The 21,617-nt window shown below is 40.8% G+C and overlaps 1 protein-coding gene across 6 annotated transcripts in view; it reads left to right on the forward strand.

Moving 5' to 3' along the window:
• The window catches only part of phaf1 (phagosome assembly factor 1), a 65,001-nt gene that overhangs the window by 19,638 nt on the left and 23,746 nt on the right, over positions 1 to 21,617 (forward strand). For all 6 annotated transcript variants that reach the window (XM_055648609.1, XM_055648612.1, XM_055648608.1 and 3 more), the window contains 5 exons: positions 13,007 to 13,050; positions 16,580 to 16,659; positions 18,840 to 18,934; positions 19,930 to 20,027; positions 21,127 to 21,239. In XM_055648609.1, coding sequence (XP_055504584.1) covers positions 13,007 to 13,050; positions 16,580 to 16,659; positions 18,840 to 18,934; positions 19,930 to 20,027; positions 21,127 to 21,239 — 430 coding nt within the window. The remainder of the gene's footprint in view (positions 1 to 13,006; positions 13,051 to 16,579; positions 16,660 to 18,839; positions 18,935 to 19,929; positions 20,028 to 21,126; positions 21,240 to 21,617) is intronic.

The raw sequence follows: 21,617 nt of genomic DNA on the forward strand, positions 1-21,617 counted from the left end.
CAAACTGATTAGCCACATCATCCAGATCTCTAATCTATTAATTTAACTATGATACCATGGTTCATGTTTGCTTTTGAGGCTAATATTATTTTTCAGTCTGTGCAGCTGTTTGTTTTGTAACAGTGCACTAGTTAGAGCATGCACAATCTGCCCTTTGACTACTTTTTTTTGTTTGCTCCTTAGCTAATCATGAAACACGAGTCAGAATGAAAACTTCCGTGTTTATCCTGAGAGTAGTAGCTAGCAAGAATCATCAGAATAACTTAATTTAGCTAAACTCTCAATTCTGTAGCCTGTGCAAACCAAATTTAAAGCCATATAAGTGAGTTAAATGTTACACTAAATTTGTGCAATGAATGACATTGTATTTAGTTTTCAATATGTAATGCTTACTACCCACCATCCATCTCTCTCCTCATGTAGATCCTTGACTGTAGGCAGCATGTCCTTTTTGCTGGTATGGAATTCTTGGACATTACAGGGCTCTCACTTAACTTTCAGTTCATTTCCCAATCCTTTATGTTATGCAAATAAATGGCTGATTCTTGGCTGATAAATGGCTGAAAATGATTGTTCCCAAACCTTACCTCTTCTCCTTCTCCTTCGAAAGTAGGCTCTGCTGTTGGATTTGACAGGCTATCTGACTGTGGAGGGCATTATGACCAATTCCAATCCTATTCCATGTCCAGCAGAAATTACATGATATCATTGGAAAACAAGACTACCTCCCTTTTTTCTATTACTAGGAAGCCAGGGCTTATTGTAATGTCTTTATTGGGATTGTCTCATGGCGTAAACTGAAAGTGACCCTTTATTTCATATGTGTAAGAAGGAACTGCAGATGCTTGTTTAAATGGAAGGGTCTCGACCCAAAACGTCACCCATTCTTTCTCTCCAGAGATGTTGCCTGTCCCGCTGAGTCACTTCAGCTTTTTGTGTCTTTATTTCATATGACTCAGTTGCATTTACTTAAATCAATTTTCTACAATAGAAGCCCTGCGGTGGAAAATCCGTAAGTAATGTCCAACATGATTATCATATTTTTCTTTGAAATGTAGTGTTTGGGCAATGTTTGAATAATTTCTTCAGGTCGTTATCAGTATATTCTAGTATCTTTTTTTACACCATTTCTGCAGTACAAAATAGGAATTTTTTCTTTTTAAAAAATGGAACTGTTCATAAGCCTCAATCCCCTCATTTCTTTGGGATCTTTGCTTCTGTTTAAATGATTGCTGAATTGCACTAATATAAAGGGAGAATTTTAACTATTAATTTCACTTGACCCGATGAGCAGTATATTTTGATTGCATGAGCGATATCAATGAATTCGGAATTTCTATATCCAAAGGAAGCCATTGGACCCATCAATTCTGTGCCAAATCCTTATAGATATCTATTCACGCCATTGCCAGGCTGTTTACTCAAGCATTTCATTTATTTTTCCATAAGTGCCTATCCAGTTTTCTTTGGAAGGCTCTGTTTAAATTACTTTTCCACTACTTGTGAGTTCTGAATCATAGAACATGGAAAATAGAATGGTACAGCACAGGAACTGGCCATTCGGCCCACAGTTTCTGTGCCTGACATGATGCTTAGATAAGCTAATCTGCTCTACTTATCAAATGGTCAGTATCCTTCTATTCCCTGCATATCCACATGCCTATCTGAAAGGCTCTTAGATGCCACCACCACCACCACCATCCTGGGCAATGCATTCCACTGGTACCCACTGCTCTCTGTGTAAAATACTTGCCCTGCATATCCCCTTTAAACCTTGCCCCTCTCACCTTAAAGCCACGTCCTGCTGTTTTTGACATTTCAAGGAAAATGTTTTTGACTGTCTATGCTATCAATACCTCTTGTAATTTAATATACTTTGGGACAGCCTCCGACACCTCGGAGAGAACAGCAAGTCTCTCCAAATTCTTATTATAGCTAATATGCTCTAATCCAGGAAGTATTCTGGTAAACCTCTTCTGCACTCTCCACAAAGTCACCACATGCTTTCTGTAATGGGGTGACTAGAACTGCCCATATTACTCCAAAGTCCTATAAAGCTGCACCATGACTTCCTGACTCTTGTACTCAATGCCTCCGCCAATGAAGGCAAGTGCACTGTATGCATCACACTCCAATCTGCAGTGCTACTTTACACTGGGGAAAATCCATCTTATCTATGCCCCTCATTATTTAATAAATCTTTATAAAGTCACTTCTCAACATCCTTCGTTCCAGGAAGAACAGTCCCAGCCGATCCATTCTCTTCCTTATAACATAAACCTTCCAGTCCCAGCAACATCCTTGCAAATCTTTTCTGTGTCCTCTCCATCTGAATCACATCTTTCCTATATTATTGCGACCTGAACCACACACAATATTACAGATACAATCTCACCAATGTCTTGTTCAACTGTAACATAACATCCATACTGTAGGACTCTCCTCTTGGGAATCAATGTAGTGATATGCTAAATTGTACTGATGTCAAGGATAATATACTTCTGCAGGTGCAAACCAAGACTGCACACAATTCTTCAAATGATGTCTCAACAAGACTTCTTACTTTCATACTCCATTCTAATTGCATTGAAGTCTACTATATATTATTTCCAGTCCTAGTTGGTAGCTGTGTTTCTTTACTCTTTACATCTATATCAACTTCCCTCTGAACATCAACATTGGTTACCTAATGTTTTACAGTATTCTGTTCTATTCTTACGGTGTTGAATAATATCTAGTTTTTTCTGCTTGTGCTTAAACTTGGATTTTCTTTTGGCTGAGTGAGGTGATTTTTTTTTTTTTTGTTGTTTTCATTGGTGTTTGGAAATCTTATACAGTATAGTGTTGGTTATAAAATATCTGAAAATATGCACAACAAAATCAAAATATGTTCTTATGGTAGACGCAAAGTGCAGAAGTAAGTCAGTGGGTCAGGCAGCATCTCCGAAGAAATGGGATGGGTGATGTTCAGGCTGGGACCCTTCTTCAAATTCCTTTTTCTCTAAAGATGCTGCCTGACCCACTGTGTCTATCTTCGGAATAAACCAGCATCTGCAGTTCCTTTCTACACACAATGTAAATTCATAATTTATTTTATTCATTGGCGGAGTAGGATTATAATTTCTCCAGTTGTTGACACGGCCACTTGTAGGATTTTGGAAAACCTACATAGTGTTTTGTGTGACATTTAAAGTCCGGACACTGCTTCTGCAGAGTTCACTAACTAATTATAACTAACATAAAAATAAATTGTGAAGAAGAGGACAATGTCACTTGGGGGTTTTGTTAACGATGAAATTAGGGATTGGGAATCAAATCAACAACCCCTTTGAGCTGTTTTGCCGAAAGAGCTGCAGCAACAAGAATTCTAGCACATTCACACCAGCTTTGTACACAGCTGTCCAGTTGTAGTTGTTCTGATCTGTTTCACAAGCAAGAATTAAAAACCAAGGAATACTCCAATGATAGATGTTAATACTCCTCAGTAGCAACACAGTTCAGAAAAGTTTTTACTGCAATCACTGGATTGCTGTGAAATATCTGTTCTGATTCTCTGAAGTTGTTCTTTGTTAGAAATGTACTTGCTCTGATTGTTGAATAATGCAAATCTAGGACCCCTGCACCTATTGAGCAGTATGATAACTGACATCCTGAACTTTACGTGTAAGGAGATGGTGGATTTCTTTCTTTATTTTGGTGTATTATTCAAAGTTTTGTGATAATTGAAAATAGAAACACTTTTAGTGCTATGCCAGGGAATACTGTAGCATCAGCACCAAAGGTGATCATGTCAATCACAATGCTGCATCAAATTTATTTTACAGAAACTATTAGCAACCATCTCATTAATATATAGAAACATAGAAAAATAGGTGCTGGAGTAGGCCATTCAGCCCTTCATGCCAGCAACGCCGTTCAATATGATCATGGCTGATTATCTACAATTAGTACCCCGTTCCTGCTTTTTCCCCTTATCTCTTGATTCCTTTAGCCCTAAGAGCTAAATCTATCTCCCTCTTGAAAACATCCAGTGGTTTGGCCTCCACTACTTCTGCGGCAGAGAATTCCATAGATTCACAACTCTGGGTGAAAACGTTTTTCTTTATCTCAGTCCTAAATGTCCCACCCGTTATTCTTAAATGTATTGTGAACAAGATTGAAAGTCTTAATTTATGACTGGCATGTGTTTCCTTCAAACGGCACACATTTCCAGAAAGGCCCCATTCCATGAGATTATGACTTCATTCATCTTTTTACAGAAGATGAGCTGCATTGTTCCAGAATGTGTCCTAAATGTGTTATGTGAATTCATCCTTCAAACTGCTTTTGGAGATTTTGTTTGGTTAGTCACTGTGTGGGTTCAAATGCTTTGATTATTATTCCATCTGCAAAAGGCTTTTCATATTTCTTTAGTTCCTTCCAAATAAATGTCTCGTGTGAAGAGGCCTACAAACCAATGTTTATAACCAATGTTTGTCTATCTCTTATGTCCATCCATTACCATTTCTACTTCTGGTTCTGAAAAAGTTACTTTTATAACAACTAAACCAGGTTCGCTTCTTAATAAACAGACACCACACAAACGGTTTGGTAGACCAGTTCAAAACTTTACTTAACATCGGCCGATGGAAGGGAGCGAGGATTCCAGCTAGTGACCAATGTAGACACTCCACTGTCCCCAGTCCTCTTCTCTGAACAACAGAATTACATTGCCTTAAATAGGGTTTTTTCCCCTTAACACCTTCCACAGACATTAATCATGTCAGAGGTACAGGAAAAGGTTTCCACAGATTGCATCACATCAAAGGCCTTTTGTTTACATGGTACAAGATATACTAAAAACATTGACCATCTGCTTTATCATTTTATTTCCACGTTCCTGGTTTTTTTTCTTTGTCACTTGGTCCCTTCAAACATGCACACATTGCCCTCTTTCCAAAGATGGACCCCATTCTCATCCTCTATACCTCCTCCCCCCATAAACATTGGTCATCTTTTTACTGAAGATTTTTTGCATTCTTTGTCACTTGTTCCTCCTAAATAGTCCATCTGTTACAAAGATGTGACCACCTATTCCTCGTCTTCCTTTATTGCCTCCTCCCCAAACATTGGTCATTTAGTCTCCACTTTTGTTTGGTGTTCCCCTTCACTTGTGGGTCCAAAGGCCATCTTTTACAAAGATGTGATGCCTATTCCTTATTCTTCCTTTATTGCCTCCTAAACATAAAATTGGCATTTTTCTACTTCAAAGATATCTTTATCTTCTTCTCTCTTCCTGTTTGGAAACAATGTTATAGGATTTATTCGTGTGAACCCCGAACCCTAGACAGCCTAATTTGAGCACTAAACCAAACTGTTAGCCCTGAAACCTTTTTAATTTTGTCCATTTTTGTAACTTTTTTTGGCTTCATGGTTCTTCTGGATTTCAATGGTTTCTCACTAATGTCCATAGTTAATATCCATGTTGTTTGGCCTTAATCAACTTAAAGACCCAGACATCTTTCATTCTTGGCTTTGGTCACTTTGCAACCACTTTTCTTTAATAGCTATTACATCAAAGCTATTCACTCCTGCTGAAATAATGGCCCATTAACTTTGTACATTGATGAACTATTATATTTACTATCCCAATATATTTTATCCAGTTTTACTAGATTGAAATGTCAATTGGAAGCTTGTCAGTAAATTAGTTCTGGGGCAAAGGGATGGTGCTTAAAGAGATTTGGAGTTCAGTGCACAGGACAGGACAAGAATTCTAAATGCTGAACCAGATTTTAGCTCGAGATCTACCCACTTACAAATTTCTATACTCTCAAAATTCCTGTTGAGTAACTTCAACAATGCTGATCATAATGAGGTGGTTTTTTTTACTGGCCAACACAAACTATACTGTTGTGCAGCCAATGAAGTAGTGGGCAGGCAGGCAGAACAGAAGATGCTGAGTTGGGAACAATTCTTGGAATTCTGCGTCTATTTTAATCGGTGAACATTAACCATTTAGGAATCATTTGTGCTCCTGTGTCACTTTTGTAGCACTAACACTGTGGGTCTCAGTGCATTAGGTTAGGTCAGTGGGCTATATCATTGGAGATTAAAGTTCAAGATCCACCTGCTAGCTGTGGAATTTAAACTGATAATTCAGTTTAAAACAATCATTTTGCCATTGCGATCATGAACCGACTGACTTGTTGTATAAATCAACAGGGATTCCCTGTTGTCCTTCAGGCATGAAGTACACAGCCCTGTCCATGTGCATACAGACCCACAATGGCTGTTTCCCAAGTGCAATGGCCAACCATGAAGTTGTATCAAAATCTACCAGTTAAAAAATAAATAAATCTGTAAATCCACCCATCACTAATCAATGCATTAAATTTAGCTCCTACTCCTGCTTCTACTGACCCTGCAAAATTTTTGTGGTAAACATCAGGGGAGTGGCATCTCATTTGGTAGCGCTGTCTTGCATATTAGTTGAATACTATCTGGTCATCATACTTTTCTGATATAATCACCAGAATAATCCCTAGTATGTTATGTTGCAGAGAAGACTCTTCAACAACAGGCATGTTGCTGTATTTAGACTGAGAATGGTCCTCAAAACTTCAGTATTGGCTCCAGTCCAATCCAATCTCATAATATAAAATCAAACACGAGCAAAGAAATATATAAATCCAAATAACGAAATAAATCTTCCATTTAACATAATGTGCTTGTAAAGGTGATAAATTATTGGATTTTCATGAAGATCCTGATTTATCAATATCCTATCAGAAAGGGAAATTTGCTGAACATGTTCATTCTGTTTTGCATGTGACTCAACTCACCGATGAGAACTATAATTCACGTAATTAGGAAATGGCAATAGATGCTGGCATCATTGGTGACTCTAGCCTCCTTAAGTGAAAGGAAAAGGTACAATTGCCTGTGATAATATTGGTAGGAGAATACAAGTATACAATCCTGCAGTTAAAGTCCCGTTATCACATCAAAACCATGGGAATGTGTGGAGAATCAAATGAAATTATTGTGAATGGTGTTTGAGGTCTGTGCAGACTCAGTGTGCCAAAGCGTCTAAAACGCGGAAATCATGAGCATGGATAAAGAAAACAAGTAACTTTTATGACATTTGAGGAGTTGTGTTCATTCCTGCTATGGAAAGATTGAGTCAGCCAATGTCACTAATTCTATTAAATGTGAGACAGCCAATGCCACTGATTCTATTAAATGTCTAACCTTAAGATTTGAGCTTGCATGTGCAAAAAGTCTACTAACACAAATGGCAGAACCACTACCCTTGTACAACTTGCAAACAAACAGAATGACTAACCGCAGAGAACTGATTTTAGCAAAGAATGGAAAACAAACAACTTCATAATTGGAGGTGATCAACTTTAAGCAATTTTGCTGATAACCAACCTCAAACAAAGGGTGAAAAACAACCCCATATTTGAAGAGGACCGATGACATCATGCTAATGGATGACTGATGTAAAGGACTATGTGGAAGAAATGTAATTGGATAAGAAGGGGGAAGGAAAGCTTTGTTTAAAAAGGTATATAAGGTAATGCCTGAAGAAGAGGAGTAGCGACTCTTTGCAGGGTTACCTGGCCTGTGGCCGGGTGAACTGATGTAAAGACTCAATAAAAACGTACGTTTTTGGGAACCCAGTGGTCTGGTCGATTATTGTCGCAACAACCGATGGGAAAAAAAAGGCTTGAATCCTCACATTCATGTACAAATGGAAAATCCAAATGGATTTTCTTCTGCTAACTGCTCTTTTTTTTCTGCAAGCCCTAATACTGCCTATCTGATCATATCTCTGTTTCCCTACTGACATGATTAATGCAATTAAATATGCTTAACTTTTATTAGGGATCTTCTTCTTAGATAGTCTCTCAGGAACTTTTGTTCCAGTCTGGTTTAGTAGTTTAGTGGATTCTGAGAGATTTGAACACACTCCCACAGGCTGACTTTAGCTGTTGGACAGGAGATGTCTTATGGGGTAGCTGTGTGGGAGGTTAGTGAAGAGGTATGCTTCCGGAAGTGGCGGCGCTGTTGAACGGCTGCGGCTCGCCTGCAGTCCGTCTGTTTTTACTTTTTTTGTTGGTTTTTTTTGTCTTGTTTAGTTACATTTTTAGTTATTAGGCTGTGTTATGAATTGTGTCTCTCCCTTCGGGGGAATGCGACATTTTCTTGTCGTATCCCCCTTCTCTGCCTCCTTCTGCGCTGAGGCCTAATGGCGGAGCTGGCGGCCTCCAACCTGCGACCGACCTCGAGGCCCGGAGGCAGAACCAGCCAGGACTCACCAACACGAGGCTGGCCGTCTTCGAGCTGTGGCGGCGTTCGGGCGCTCCAGTGGCAGCGGCACGACTCGGCGGTCCGGTGAGGGTGGCCCGGTGCGGGGCTGGGACGGTGCTGGCTGAGACGTTCCGGTGGCAGCGTCACGACTCGGGGCTGGGATGGCGCTCCCGTGAGGGCGGCCCAGCGCGGGGCTGGGACGGTGCTGGCTGAGATGCTCCGGTGGCAGCGGCACGACTCGGCGCTCCGGTGAGGGCGGCCCGGCGCGGGACTGAGACGGTGCTGGCTGAGACGCTCCGGTGGCAGTGGCACGACTCTGGGCTGGGACGGCGCTCCCGTGATGGCGGCCCGGCGCGGGGCTGAGATGGTGCTCCGGTGGCTGAGGCGACGTTCTGGAGGCGGCGACCTGAATCCGGGGCTCGGCTGCGGGTCAGTGGACGACATCGTCGGGAGCTCGCAGGTCACAGGCTGGTGCCTGTTTTCCGGAGCTCCCGCGGCAACAGCTGCATCCGCTGGACTGGAGGGCGGAGGCTTCGACCACCCCGGGCCGCGGAGCTTGAACCGGCCCGTTCGCGGAGCTCGGTGAGCCGCGGGACTGATTACCATCGCTCGGTGGGGTATCGCCTCAGTGCAGAGGGAGAAGAGGAGGGAAGAGACAGTAACCCTAAGATTTTTGCCTCCACCACAGTGAGGAGGTGCCTGGTGAACTCGCTGTGGTGGATGTTAATTTGTGTTTATTGTGTGTTTTGTTGTTTATTATTACATGTATGGCTGCAGGCAACGGCATTTCGTTCAGACCAAAAGGTCTGAATGACAAATAAAGGATCTAAGTCTAAGTCCACAGCTTATGCAAGGTTTCCATGAGCTCCTTTCAGATGGATTCAAGGGTCTCGATTCCATCTTGAATGCACCTTCTCCACTTTGAAGAGTCTTGGCCCAGAGATACCTTGGGTACCTCATTTCCTTGACATGTGAGGGATAAATCCTAATGGAAGAGTAGCCAAAGGTGGGCTAAAGATATTGTGGTATTTGTAACGCTGATAGATTTCCAAGGTTTAGTCATGTCTCACAGTCCTGGGCAATGACTGGTGTAAAGTATCTTACAAAGATGCAATTCCGATTCAATACCGGCTGACCTATGACATAAAGGAGAGGTACACTAATGTAATTTTTAAATGGCAAAGATATGGAATTGGTTATTTGATTAATTGGTGAATTTCTCAGTGTGTGGAATTTTATTCCTTTTCATGAAAGTTGCTTGGTGTAGGCTGGATTGATTGACATTGTTAAATGTACATTTTAGGGATCCTACAGAATTAATATTTCAAATTTACTTTTGCTCAGCTCTGCATAATTTTTTTTAAAGATCAGTCCGTCGTCTCATTATTTGGCAGTGGTTCTCAACTTGAAGAGCAGTTAGGACTAGAAGTGTTAATCTTTTTTCTCTATATTTATTTTTTAATTTTGATTGTTTTTCTTATTTTGTTTTATTTATGGTGATGGTGTTGCACTGTTGTATATATCTCTGTGAAAAATCAATAAGAATTTAAGTGAAAAAAAAAGTGTTCATCTTTGGCTTTCTAACTTGACAGTGAACAGATTCAAACAAATCCGAGGTTGTGTTGTGTCACTTGGGGCCAAAGTACATCCCAAAGGACATTTGAAAAATTAGCTTGCAATCCATGTTTTCATAGAATAGTACGATGTTCTTGTGCTCCTGGTTTCTAGAGAATGCACATAGTGTTCCTTTTGTTCCTAAGTTATGAATTTGTCCTTTGTTTCCTGATATGCTTATGAATAAATACTTTTAAGAACAACTAACACTTCTGGTTTAATTGCAAGTGCATTGAAAAATGATCGCCAGTTTGGATCAATGTATCACTTAGGGCCCTTGGGTCACATATGTTCAAGATCTAGGCTTTGATGAAGGTGGGCTGCATTGTTCAATATGGTGCCTTTCTGATTTTAAACCAAGTTCAAGCGTGCACTCTTGGATAGATGCAGGGGATTTTATAGAATTATTTGAAGAAGAATCGTGGAATCCATAACGTTACTGGTAATTAGGTGGCATTTAGTTCTCATTACTCTAGCTTCCTGGCAATTTAGACTAATTAACCATTTTGTCTTTGTAATTGCTTAATGTACCTTCACCTTAACTTTCTGCACTTCATATGAAAGCAGATGCACATCTCTCTGGTTAGCAAACAAAATACACAATGTGCTGGAGTAACTCTGGGTCAGGCAGCACCTGTGGAGAACATGGATAGATGACAATTTGAATATGGACCCCTCTTCCAGCTTCATTCTCTGGATAGCAATATCATTTCTCAAATACTTTTGTTCATTTTTTCAACCAAAGTACTCTTGCATTTTGTACTTTACCATTTTGCTTGTTCATTTAATCTCTCTCATTTATTGACTTTGTCATAGCCTACTTTACAATTTAGTTTTACATTGGCAACTTGATTAGATTTTACCGGAACCCTTTGCTGGTCTCTCAATACTGATTCTTATTTCCTAATTTATTTTGGCCAATTGCTTTCCATTCTTAAGAAGTTAGCTATGTTTAAATTAAAGACTTTTTATTCAGCACTGGGTAGGATTTAAGAGGAATCCAAATTCAATTAATACAAGCTGGAGGCAGTTTAAAATAGCAAGAAATGTGACTGAATATGATTTTTAACAGACAGTAGATCAAATGAGGACTGAGAAAATTGAAAATTCCATTCAAGAGCAAGTCAGAGTGGAAATTTTTCCAGGCAGTCATTGTTGGAAGAGAAGTACCAGAGAACTTAAAAAAGCAAACCGCATACTGCAAGCAGATGCTTGAACCCTAAAAGGGGAATAGAAAATGTGCTGAAAATATTGAGCAGATCAAGCAGCATCTCCAAAAAGAGAAAAGCCGTTCAAATTTCCTTCTGTTAACAATTTTAAGTACAAAGGGTGAGAAAATATGGGAAAGGGACAAAAGAGCAGAATGGAGTGGAAGGCAGAAATGATAAATAACAAAAAGAAATGGACAAAGCGGTGGAACAAAACAAACAAAAAAAAATCCTAGCCAAGAAATTTATATCCTCCTATTAGCCGGGGCTAAAGCAGCATTGCATAGTAGCAACCTTTCTATTGGAAGATTCCCAGAACAGTTGGGGTTCCCTTGGGGAAGAAGCACTGTGTCAGCCTCTGTATTTGCTATTCTAAAGATCCATTGCAAAGTCTCACAGCTGTCTGTACTTAGCCTCACATCAGTCGTCTCTGGGCCAGTCCTTAAAGGTACACACACACAAATACACAGTCATTGCAGTAATACTGATTCAAGAACCAGGAATGACAGGAGAATGCTGCTGTTCCACGAATGGTTGCTGCAGTGATGAGAGAGGGATGCCCAAGCTCTTGGGGGACCTGGAGAGGCTAGAGGGGAACAATATCTGCAAGAAATCCTTCAGTCTACAGTTCCGGCAGGATGTTGCCAGTCAGGTCTCATTAAATAGTAATTACCATGAGTGCAGGCTGCACATGCCATGCTGCTGCACTCACTACCTTCTCAATTCTTCATTCAATCTCCCCTTGCAGCTACTCTCCCATCACCTCGATGTGTCTGTGCACTTCATGGCTCCAATAGCTCCTCCTGTGCTGATCCACCCACCACATCTGCTGCTCATCATCTTGCCGGATCTATGCCCACCAGTACGCGACCTATGTATTATGCATTAGCAGGCCTTTGTTCACCAACATCATGCCATGTTCATTAAGGTCTGACCAAAGTGTCAAAGCTTGCACATAAAATAAAGCCATTTAACAAGACAACTGCACCCATCGGTGGTAATAAGACAGTCCTCTGCTAAGCAGCAGAATACACTGGCCAACACTAAATATTGACCTGGATCTGGAGGCTGAAATGTGATAATAACTGTGTTTTCTTTTTGCAGCAGATATTGATTGAGTGATCAATTTTAGGCTTGGCACTAAGATCTTCAAAAAATGATCCCATCGTATCTTATGTAGATTATAAAGTGTCATTCCTAATACTGCCCTCTAATAGTATGGGATATCCTCTATACTGCACTGAAGTGTAGGTTGCTTAATCATCTAGCTGTATAACTGTAATCTATTTTATAATCTACCAGCTTTGCCCCATTGGCCAGACTGTGTATGAACCCTGGCTTATTTTTGGTTATCTGAAACAAATTCCATCTTTGATAGTGCCTTTGTTACATAAGAGTCTAAAGTGTGCAATGCAGGTTATTAGGTTACTTCCACTCTGTAGTGGGGGCTCAAAGTCATCTCAAGCCATTTACCCTAGACATATCCTTAATTTATTGATCCAAATAGAAAACTCTTACCTGCAACTGTGTTTTTTCCCTCTCTCTGTGGTGCTAATTTTTGACTGCTTTGGCTTGTAGCTTGAATGACCAAGGTTGAAATTTGTAATGCGGATTATAATTCTCTTCAGTAAAATGATTTGGGTTGTTTCCTATCTTTTGACTGATAGTTATGCCATAACTTTGGATGCCTTGCCAGGCCTTACACTTGGTGAGGAGTATTGATTTCTGTATTGCTTAATTGATAGGTTAATTGTTCACCAGCCTCTTGCATTTCCTGTATTTTTTTAATATAGGGTAATACAGTATATAGATAATACAGTATCTATGAATATGTTTTCATTAATTCAGCAACTCAAACTGATCTTACAATCTTCTTTTCTCCATAGGTGATTGAAGTTTATGACTTGAGTAAAGTTAAATTGAAATACTGGTGAGTGGTTTTACTATATTGCATTAGTATGTGTCAAGACAAACAGTCATGTTGGGGTCAGTAGCTTGTACAGGGTAGCTGAGTGTGCAGGATAGTCTAACGTTTGATTGTCTTCCGGTGGCAAAACAATTGAGAACTTTGAATTTTGCCTGGAGAATGACAAACAGCAGATGCTAAAATCTTGAACAAAATATAAACTACTAAAAGAACTCAGTTGGTCAACCAAAATCTGATGCAGAGTCACGACCTGAAATGCAAACCATCCCTTATTGATCCGCTGAGTTCTTCCAACAGTTCGGTTTTTGCTAAGGGGAGTCTGGTTGTGAATTGAATTTCTTACATTACCTACTGTGGGTCTAATTGATGTGAAGTTCCCAGGGCTTTGAAAAGGTGTGATTGGTTTACTCGGGTATTGCAGTCTGAATGAAGCTTCTGAGCACCTTATATTTCCACTGATTTTTTTTTTTAGTTCACTGATGAAATGCAAGAAAATAATACAATCATGTTTTACTCTCTTTAATCTTTATTGTGAGACACATGTATGGCAGGAAATGGGGATCTAAGTTTTAAATTTTGACTTGGGTGGAACCTGATGGATGAAGAGGGAGATTTGCAGCTTAGTTGGCAATCTTAACTAACCATGTGTTGGAATGCTTTTCCAGAATTCAGAATCACCTGTATTTCATGATCTCATTTCGCAATTCAGAAATTTTCACCAGAAATCAAATCCTACTTGCCATACCTATACTGTGGTCCTTGTACGGTTCTTGTTTTTTTCCCTGTTTCTATCCCCTTTGGAAGGCACTGTAGTCTTCAGAATTAAATTAGATTTATATCTGAATTTAGCAGATGAATCTTTCTTGCACTCGCTCAATGGCAAGTACATTCCTTATTAGGAAGGTTTGATTAGGATATGACGTTCTTGGCAGGGAGAGATAACAGGAATCCAGCAATATAGAATATGTAAAAGATAACTAAAAAATTGAATTGGGAGGGAACAAAAGGGCCTTGAAATATCCTGGACAAATAAGCTCGTCGAAATCCTAAGATATTCTACAAACATCTCAGGAGCAAGTAGGTAACTGCAAATAACAGGTCCTAATAGGGACTAAAGAGGTATGTATGTGGAGCCAGGTGTTTTGGGTGAGGTCCTAATGGCCCTGTCCCATTTAGTGGACTGCAGGATACTATGGGGTCACCACATGTTTGTGGGTGGTTGCCGGGGAGTCGCCTTCATGGTCGTGAGGCGTTCCCGCATTCTGGGAACTAGTCGTGGCCTCGTTATGATCGCCGCAAATTTTTCAACATGGTGAAAAGTTAGTGGTGACCAGAATGAAGCCACCATGGAGAATAGCGAGAATTCTCGTGCCGCAGGTGCAGTGGTAGTGGGTTGCCAGGAGGTCGAAGGTTGTCGTAGATTCTCGTAGGTTGTAACCGGTGCTCACCGGTGAATTTCAATGGCTCATTGGGGGAAAAAAACACCGTCGTTTTCAGAACCAAGGATAACCGACCGGTAATGTTAATGTCTGCTGAACTTCACAGCCGTGTATCTCTGGCTTCTTAAAAGTTGTCTCCACTCCTTCTCCCCTCTATTTCTTTCTTCCCCTCCCCCCCCCCCCTCTAAAAAGACTTCCGTGTCCCTTCCCCTACACTGCTTCACCGTCCTAATTATAGCGCCAATCTTCCTGTTCATCGCAATGTGTGTCTGTATCACATTGGCTTTGCACCGTGTGAATTTCACTCAGACAGTGCTAACCCCGCTTGCCCTGTCACCCGTACGCACGCACACGCACACATGAAGGAGGCAGTGTCTGTATGTGTGTGCATGCTGGCAGTCGGCTGAAAAATCGCCTAAGTGGGATAGGTCCATAACTGCATATTTCTGGATTCAACAAGAAGTTATGTAGAAGATCGCGCGTTCAGGTGGATCCAGGGATATATAGTCCAGTCCAGTTTTAAGGAGGAGGTGATAAATTTCATGGGATTCCGAAGTGTCCATATATCCATAGTCTCTGAGATCGAGCCCAGGGTTGCTAAGGGAAGCAAGGGAGGAGATAGAGAGGATGCTGACAGAGGTGTTTTTTGCATCTTTACTAGCCACAGGCGAGGTCACAGAAGACTGCAGGATAGCTAATGTTGCTCTTTTATTTAAGAGCAGCACACAACTACAAGTTAGTGAACTCTGCGTCAGTGCTAGCAAAATTATTGGAAACAATCCTAAAAGCCTGGATGTACGTATATTTGGAAAGAAAGGGGCTGATCAGGGATAGTCAGCTTGACTTTGTGCAGGAGAAATGCTACCTCTCAAATTTGATTTAAGCTTTTTGAGGAGGTCACTGAGAAGATTAATGAAAGCAGGGCAGCAGATATTGTCCAAACAGATTTTTGTAAGATATTTGACTAGGACCCATATGGTACTCTGGTTCACACTAGGTTAGAACATATGGGATTTAAGGTCAGCTGGCTAAATGGATCTAAAATGGGCTTGGTAATACGAGGCAGAGGGTAACGATAGAATGTTTTTTCTGATCGGGATCAGTACTGGGATCCTTGGTGGTATCATATGTTAAAACTTGGATGTGAATGTAGGTGGTATGATTAAAATATGGATGATATGAGTGTTAATAACAAGGAAGGTTGTGTAAGGCTACAGTAGGATATAGGTCGGGTGAAAAGTCGAGTGGAGCATTCTCTGATGGAATTTATTCCTGACGGGTGTGTGAGGTGATGCATTTGGGAAGTCTACTAGCAATTGGACATAAACAATAAATGATAGGGCACTAAGAAATGTTGATGAGAAGGACCTTGTTCATTCTTCAATAAAAGTGGTAACACGGGTAGATAGGGTGATGAAAATGGCATATGGCATGCTTGAAACTTCATGGGGCAGGAGGGACTTCAGAGGGGGGGGGGGGGGAGGGAGGGAGGGTGGAGCGGCAGAGAGGGAGGGGCACCAGAGAGGGAGGGGGAGGGGGGTGGAGGGGGTAGAGAGGGAGGGAGTTTGAGCCACTTTGCTGTCCATCCAATAGCCCATTCTTGATCCATATCGATATATACTGTTTGTTTCTTCTGTAACAATTCCAATTCTCATTACCAGCCTCCAATTCTTTACCTTCTTTAATTCTGAGGCACAGAGTAACTTGAAAATAACCGCTAATAGGAGCCTCTATCCATGCTACCGATTTGCAGTGGTAAAATATAAAGCTCTAACTTATTAAATTCCAGATATCACCTGTACTTCATGGCTAATTTTCGTACATTCGACCCCTTTTATTTAGAAGAAATGAAACCTAACATCCATGCACTGGCATTTTGCCAGTGAGTTAGCAAAATAAATCAAATCACTCTACAAGCTGTAATTCATTAGTTTAAGGCCAGCGTCATCTTTGGTGGTTGGAGAGGTATGTGTAGGGTGGGGAGTGGTTGAGTGAGAATCAGAGGAATATAACCGGTTATACCTTATTGATTAAGTCTCTATATTCTGTACTAAATATTTCTAATTGACATTTCTAATCTGGTTATTTTTCAGTGGTGTGCACTTCAATTCTCAGGCTATAGCTCCAACCATAGAACAGATTGACCAGTCATTTGGAGCAACTCATCCTGGAGGTAAGGGATCGGCATAAAATGTCTGATCAAATGAACAGTAAGGCTGCTTCCATGGTCGTTGAGCTGATAATTTAACACTTGATTACTTTAGAATGAAAGGAGAGCTCTCAAAACTGGCCTGCACTGTACCAAGATTCTAGCTGGCCATTGTTTCTGATTTTAATATGACTGCACATTATCCCTGCAACTTGTGTTTTTTGGGAAATCGGACAAAGCAGTAGCCAATGCTTCATGTGTACCTGCTAAAAGTTTACAGGGTAAGTATTTACATGGAACATAATACAGTACAGCACAGGAATAGGTCCTCCGACCCACGTGGACCGTGTCAACCATGAAACCAAATTAAATGATTCCCATCTGCTTGGACATGGATCTACATCCCCTTGCATTTCCAGCTTGTCCGCATGCCTGTGCAAGTGCCTCTTAAACATTGCTATACTATGGGCTTCCATTGCCTCCAGGGCAAACATTCCAGGCATCTACAACTCGCTGTTTTTAAAAAAAGAACATTCTATGCGCCTACCACTCAGTGTTTTAAACAAAATCTTTTGTAAATCTCCTTTAAATTTTCCCCCTCTCAACTTAAAGCTATGCCCTCTTTTATTTAACACAGAACGCCTCTCAGCCTCTGAAAAATACAAAATCAATCAAAATTTGCCCTGGCTAATATTTTCTAACACAGGCAATTATACTAGTGAACCACTTCTGCACCATCTCAATTCTTCAGCCTGTAATGTGGTGATCAGAAATGCACGCAATATTCCAAATGTGGCCTAACCAAAGTTTTTGATAGGAGCCACATAACTTCCTGAATTTGATACTCTTACCTGAATGATGAAGACACGCATATAATACAGCTTTACCACCTTATCTACTCGTGTATCCAAAACTGACCTGTATTGCGCCACTGCTCGTATTTCGAACTGATCTATAGCCTGCTGTATCTCTTGACAACTTTCCACCACAATTCTGCCAAATTTTGCATTGGCGAGTGGGCAGATGCATGGCAGATGCAGTATAATGTGGACAAATGTGAGGTTATCCACTTATGTGGCCAGAACAGGAAGGCAGATTATTTGAGGAAGGACATTATTGCTATAGAGTGAGTGCAGCGTAAATTCACCAGGTTAATTCCCTGGATGGCAGTACTGACATATGATGAAAGAATGGGTCGACTGGGCTTGTATTCACTGGAATTTAGAAGAATGAGAGGGTTTCTTAGGGAAACGTATAACATTCTTAAAGGATTGGACAGGTTTGATGCAGGAAAAATGGTCCCGATGTTGGGGTAGTCCAGAACCAGGGGTCACAGTTTACGAATAAGGGGTAGGTCATTTAGGACTGAGATGAGGAAAAACCTTTTCACCCAGAGAGTTGTGAACCTGTGGAATTCTCTGCCACAGAAGGCAGTGGAGGCCAATTCAAAGGTTTCAAAGGTCTTTTATTGTCACGTACCAATTAAGGTACAGTGATATGCAAAATACCACACAACCATATGGGGGGAAAAAAGCAACAAGACACACAACTACATAGAAGTTAACATAAACATCCACCACAGTGGATTCCCCATATTCCTCACTGTGATGGAAGGCAAAAAAAGTCCAATCTTCCTCTTTGTTCTCCTGCGGTCAGGGCAGTCGAACCATCCGTCGGGGCGATCAAAGCTCCCGCATCAGGGCGATCGAAACTCCCGCGTCGGGGCGGTCAAAACTTCTGCGGTTGGAGTTTCCGAAGTCGGTCTCTGTGAGCTCCGTGATGTTAAGCCCGTAAGCACCCATGGTTGGAGCTCCGAGGTTGATTCCTGGCAAAAAGGGGTAGGTCGTTTAGGACTGAGATGAGGAGAAAAAAATTCAACCACAGAGTTGTGGATCTGTGGAATTCTCTGCCACAGAAGACAGTGGAGGCCAATTCGCTGGATGTTTCCAAGAGAGAGTTAGATTTAGCTCTTGGGCCTAAAGGGACACGGGGTAAAAGCAGGAATGGAACTGTTTTTAGATGATCAGCCATGATCATATTGAAATGCGGTGCTGGCTTCAAGGGCCGAATGGCCTACTCTTGCACCTATTTTTCTATGTTTCTAGTTCACTGTCCGATAATTTGCTGGATTATTGGATTAGAATAATGTATGATAGTTATAATTTTAATTTTATTTCCTCTTCCCCATTTTCCTCATGTTGTAGTGTACAATGCAGCTGAACAACTTTTTCATCTCAACTTCCGAGGGCTTTCTTTCTCCTTTCAACTGGACTCCTGGAAAGAAGCTCCTAAATTTGAGGTGAGGAGATGGGTTCTTCGATGGAGAATTCTAGCCCTGCGTTTGCTTGGACTGCAATGGACAACTTTGAACTTGTGTCATCTGCTTATTGGAGGGTAGAATTATGAGGTGATCTCTTTTGGGACATGCAAGATTCTGTGAGGAATGTGCTGGATAAACACTGAGGATGTTTCCTCGAGACAAAGTGTAGAGTTGAGAGTAGTTAAGAGACGTTTTGGGGAGAGTGCTCAGATTGGAAGTGATTTAGTTTGACCTGAAACCAGGGTTTTAAGGCTGAAAGTAAACTGCAAAGGCGTTAGATGAGAGTTAGCTTTGGTAGATTGGAAACTAAGTTAAAAATACATGATAATGAAGAAGCAATGTATGACATTTAAAGCACTAATATATTGTTCACAGCAAATAAATGTCCCTTTAAGGTACTAACCCCTGCAGGAAAACTGATTCAGCTGTAACTAATGTGAAGTTAAAGATAGTATTATATTAAAAGAAGGAGCATATAATCATGTCTAAGTAGTTTTGACATTGAAAGCATTTCAATGTTCAGCAAAGATGGATCAGGGAGCTAAAGGAAAGGAAAAGTAGAATGTAAGAGTAATTATGAGAAAAAGCTCCTGTGGAAAAAGGAAACTATTAGCAAAACTTAATGTGGGTCACGGAAAGACTGAGGGCAATAAACAAATATGTTGTCTGTCTTAACCAGATTAGACATGGGAACCCAGAAATAATAGAGAAGACCTGGTCGAGAGTGAATTGAGGAAGTGAATTGAACTTAAAGCTAATATATCCCCAACATCAGATGAGGGAGCAGTGAGTGCAGGTCGAGATGTGTCGAGGGAGCAGTGAGTATAGGTGTAGGTAGAGTTTAGAGAGCAGCAGTAAAATGGAGGCCCTACAGTTTGGATGTGCAAAAGCGTAGATTGGAAGTAAAGTGTGAGAAAGGGTAGAGTGTAATGAGGAGGTGTGAATATTTGTTTCAACAATTTGTGTTTCCACAGCCGAAATTTGCTCATGGCCTGGCCTCCTTGCAGATTCCTCATGGGGCAACTGTGAAACGCATGTACATTTACACTGCAAACAGTCTACAGGACACAAAGTAAGCAAACTGCCAAATATAGAAGTGTCCATGCATTTTTTTTTTCTCAATTGGTTCCCTTATCTGACAAATTGTATCTTTTATTCCTGATTCTCTTATCCATCTAATGCAGATTGGGAAGAAGTATGTTAGAAATTAATTTAGAAATTGTCAAATGTCTTTAGCCTAATAATTTAGTCGCATAGCCCTGTTATTATTCAGCATTATGTGTAATATTAGGTTATTTCTAGAGTGGACCACAATTATGACCTCTTTGGGATTAAATTGTATTTGTAGAAATCCGACTGACCAACATGGTTGTGAATCACAGTTATGCCAACAAAATAATTGACTGCCTTGGATGTGCAGTCGCTGTGGGACATTTTGCAGGGAGATCCCTATGTAGGTCCTAACCATTCCCTAAGAACCAGACTCTGAATGGTTCCCTGCAATGTCATTTACTGACTGGTCCCTACCTGACCCACAGAGATCATCCAATTAAGGGCAACTAAAACACCAGCCCTCCCAAATCGGGATGCTAATTCACAACTCCTCTTATTCCCCAAACCCTGATCATACATCTTGCCCCGAACACCAGGGACCTCTATGAGTTGCTGTGCTGGACCAAAGTGTTTGCTGCACCATTTGCAAGTGAACTGAAAGTGGTTGTCAACCAGGAGCAATTTGCATTTTTAAGATAAATACCTGAAACTATATAGACAATTACACAATCCACGTTGCTTTTGAAACCTGGTTTGTATTTGCTGGCTGGGTGCTCCTTTAATAGGCAGTCTTTGCAGTGTGTTTTATGACAGACCCGCAGCTGCAAGATAGCAATTAAAGGCAAGTGTTAGTAGATTCGACTTGCTTGGATTGTACACTAATGAATCTTCTCTTGTATAATATTACTTGCTAATTAAGGGCATGCTGCACAATGCAGAATGTTCACTATAGACCGTAGTATTTGTTGAAACCTGTTCCCCTGACAATAGTAGTCTACAAAAAGCAAAATACTGCAACTATGCAGCAGAGTCACTGACCATTTGAAAATGATTATTTTTTTATTAATGAGATTTCTTGAAATGCCTGAATAGTAAGCATATCAATCTGGCTATTATAGAGCTCCCATGATGCCACTGAGTTGTTTCTATGGTAACGTGTATGCAGAGACTGTAGAAGTATTGAGAGATCCAGTGGGACCCCATGGCCTTCAGTTGCGACTTCTAACAGCAGGTAAAACAAAACCTTTGCTCTCTTTGGGAGTAGATGAAGGAAGAAGAAATCATTGCGTGAAGCCTGCAAATAATACCAGAAATGTTCTGTTTCGAATATATAGATGTATGTTAAAATTGGGGAATGAAAATCTGTATCATTGCAATACAGAATAGAATAGCACAGGATGCTAGATTGGGTGCAGTTGTGGCGGTGACTGAGGTTATCTGTATTACTTGAAACAAATCATGATATTAGACTTTAGAATTACACCGTCGAAACAGGCCCTTCAGCCCACCGATCCCACACCGACCAGCGATAACCCCATACACTTGCACTATCCTACACACTAGGGACAATTTACAATTAACAGAAGCCAATTCACTTACAAAACCTGTA

The sequence above is a fragment of the Leucoraja erinacea genome, chromosome 17, assembly GCF_028641065.1.
Source record: "Leucoraja erinacea ecotype New England chromosome 17, Leri_hhj_1, whole genome shotgun sequence".
NCBI lineage: Eukaryota > Metazoa > Chordata > Chondrichthyes > Rajiformes > Rajidae > Leucoraja > Leucoraja erinaceus.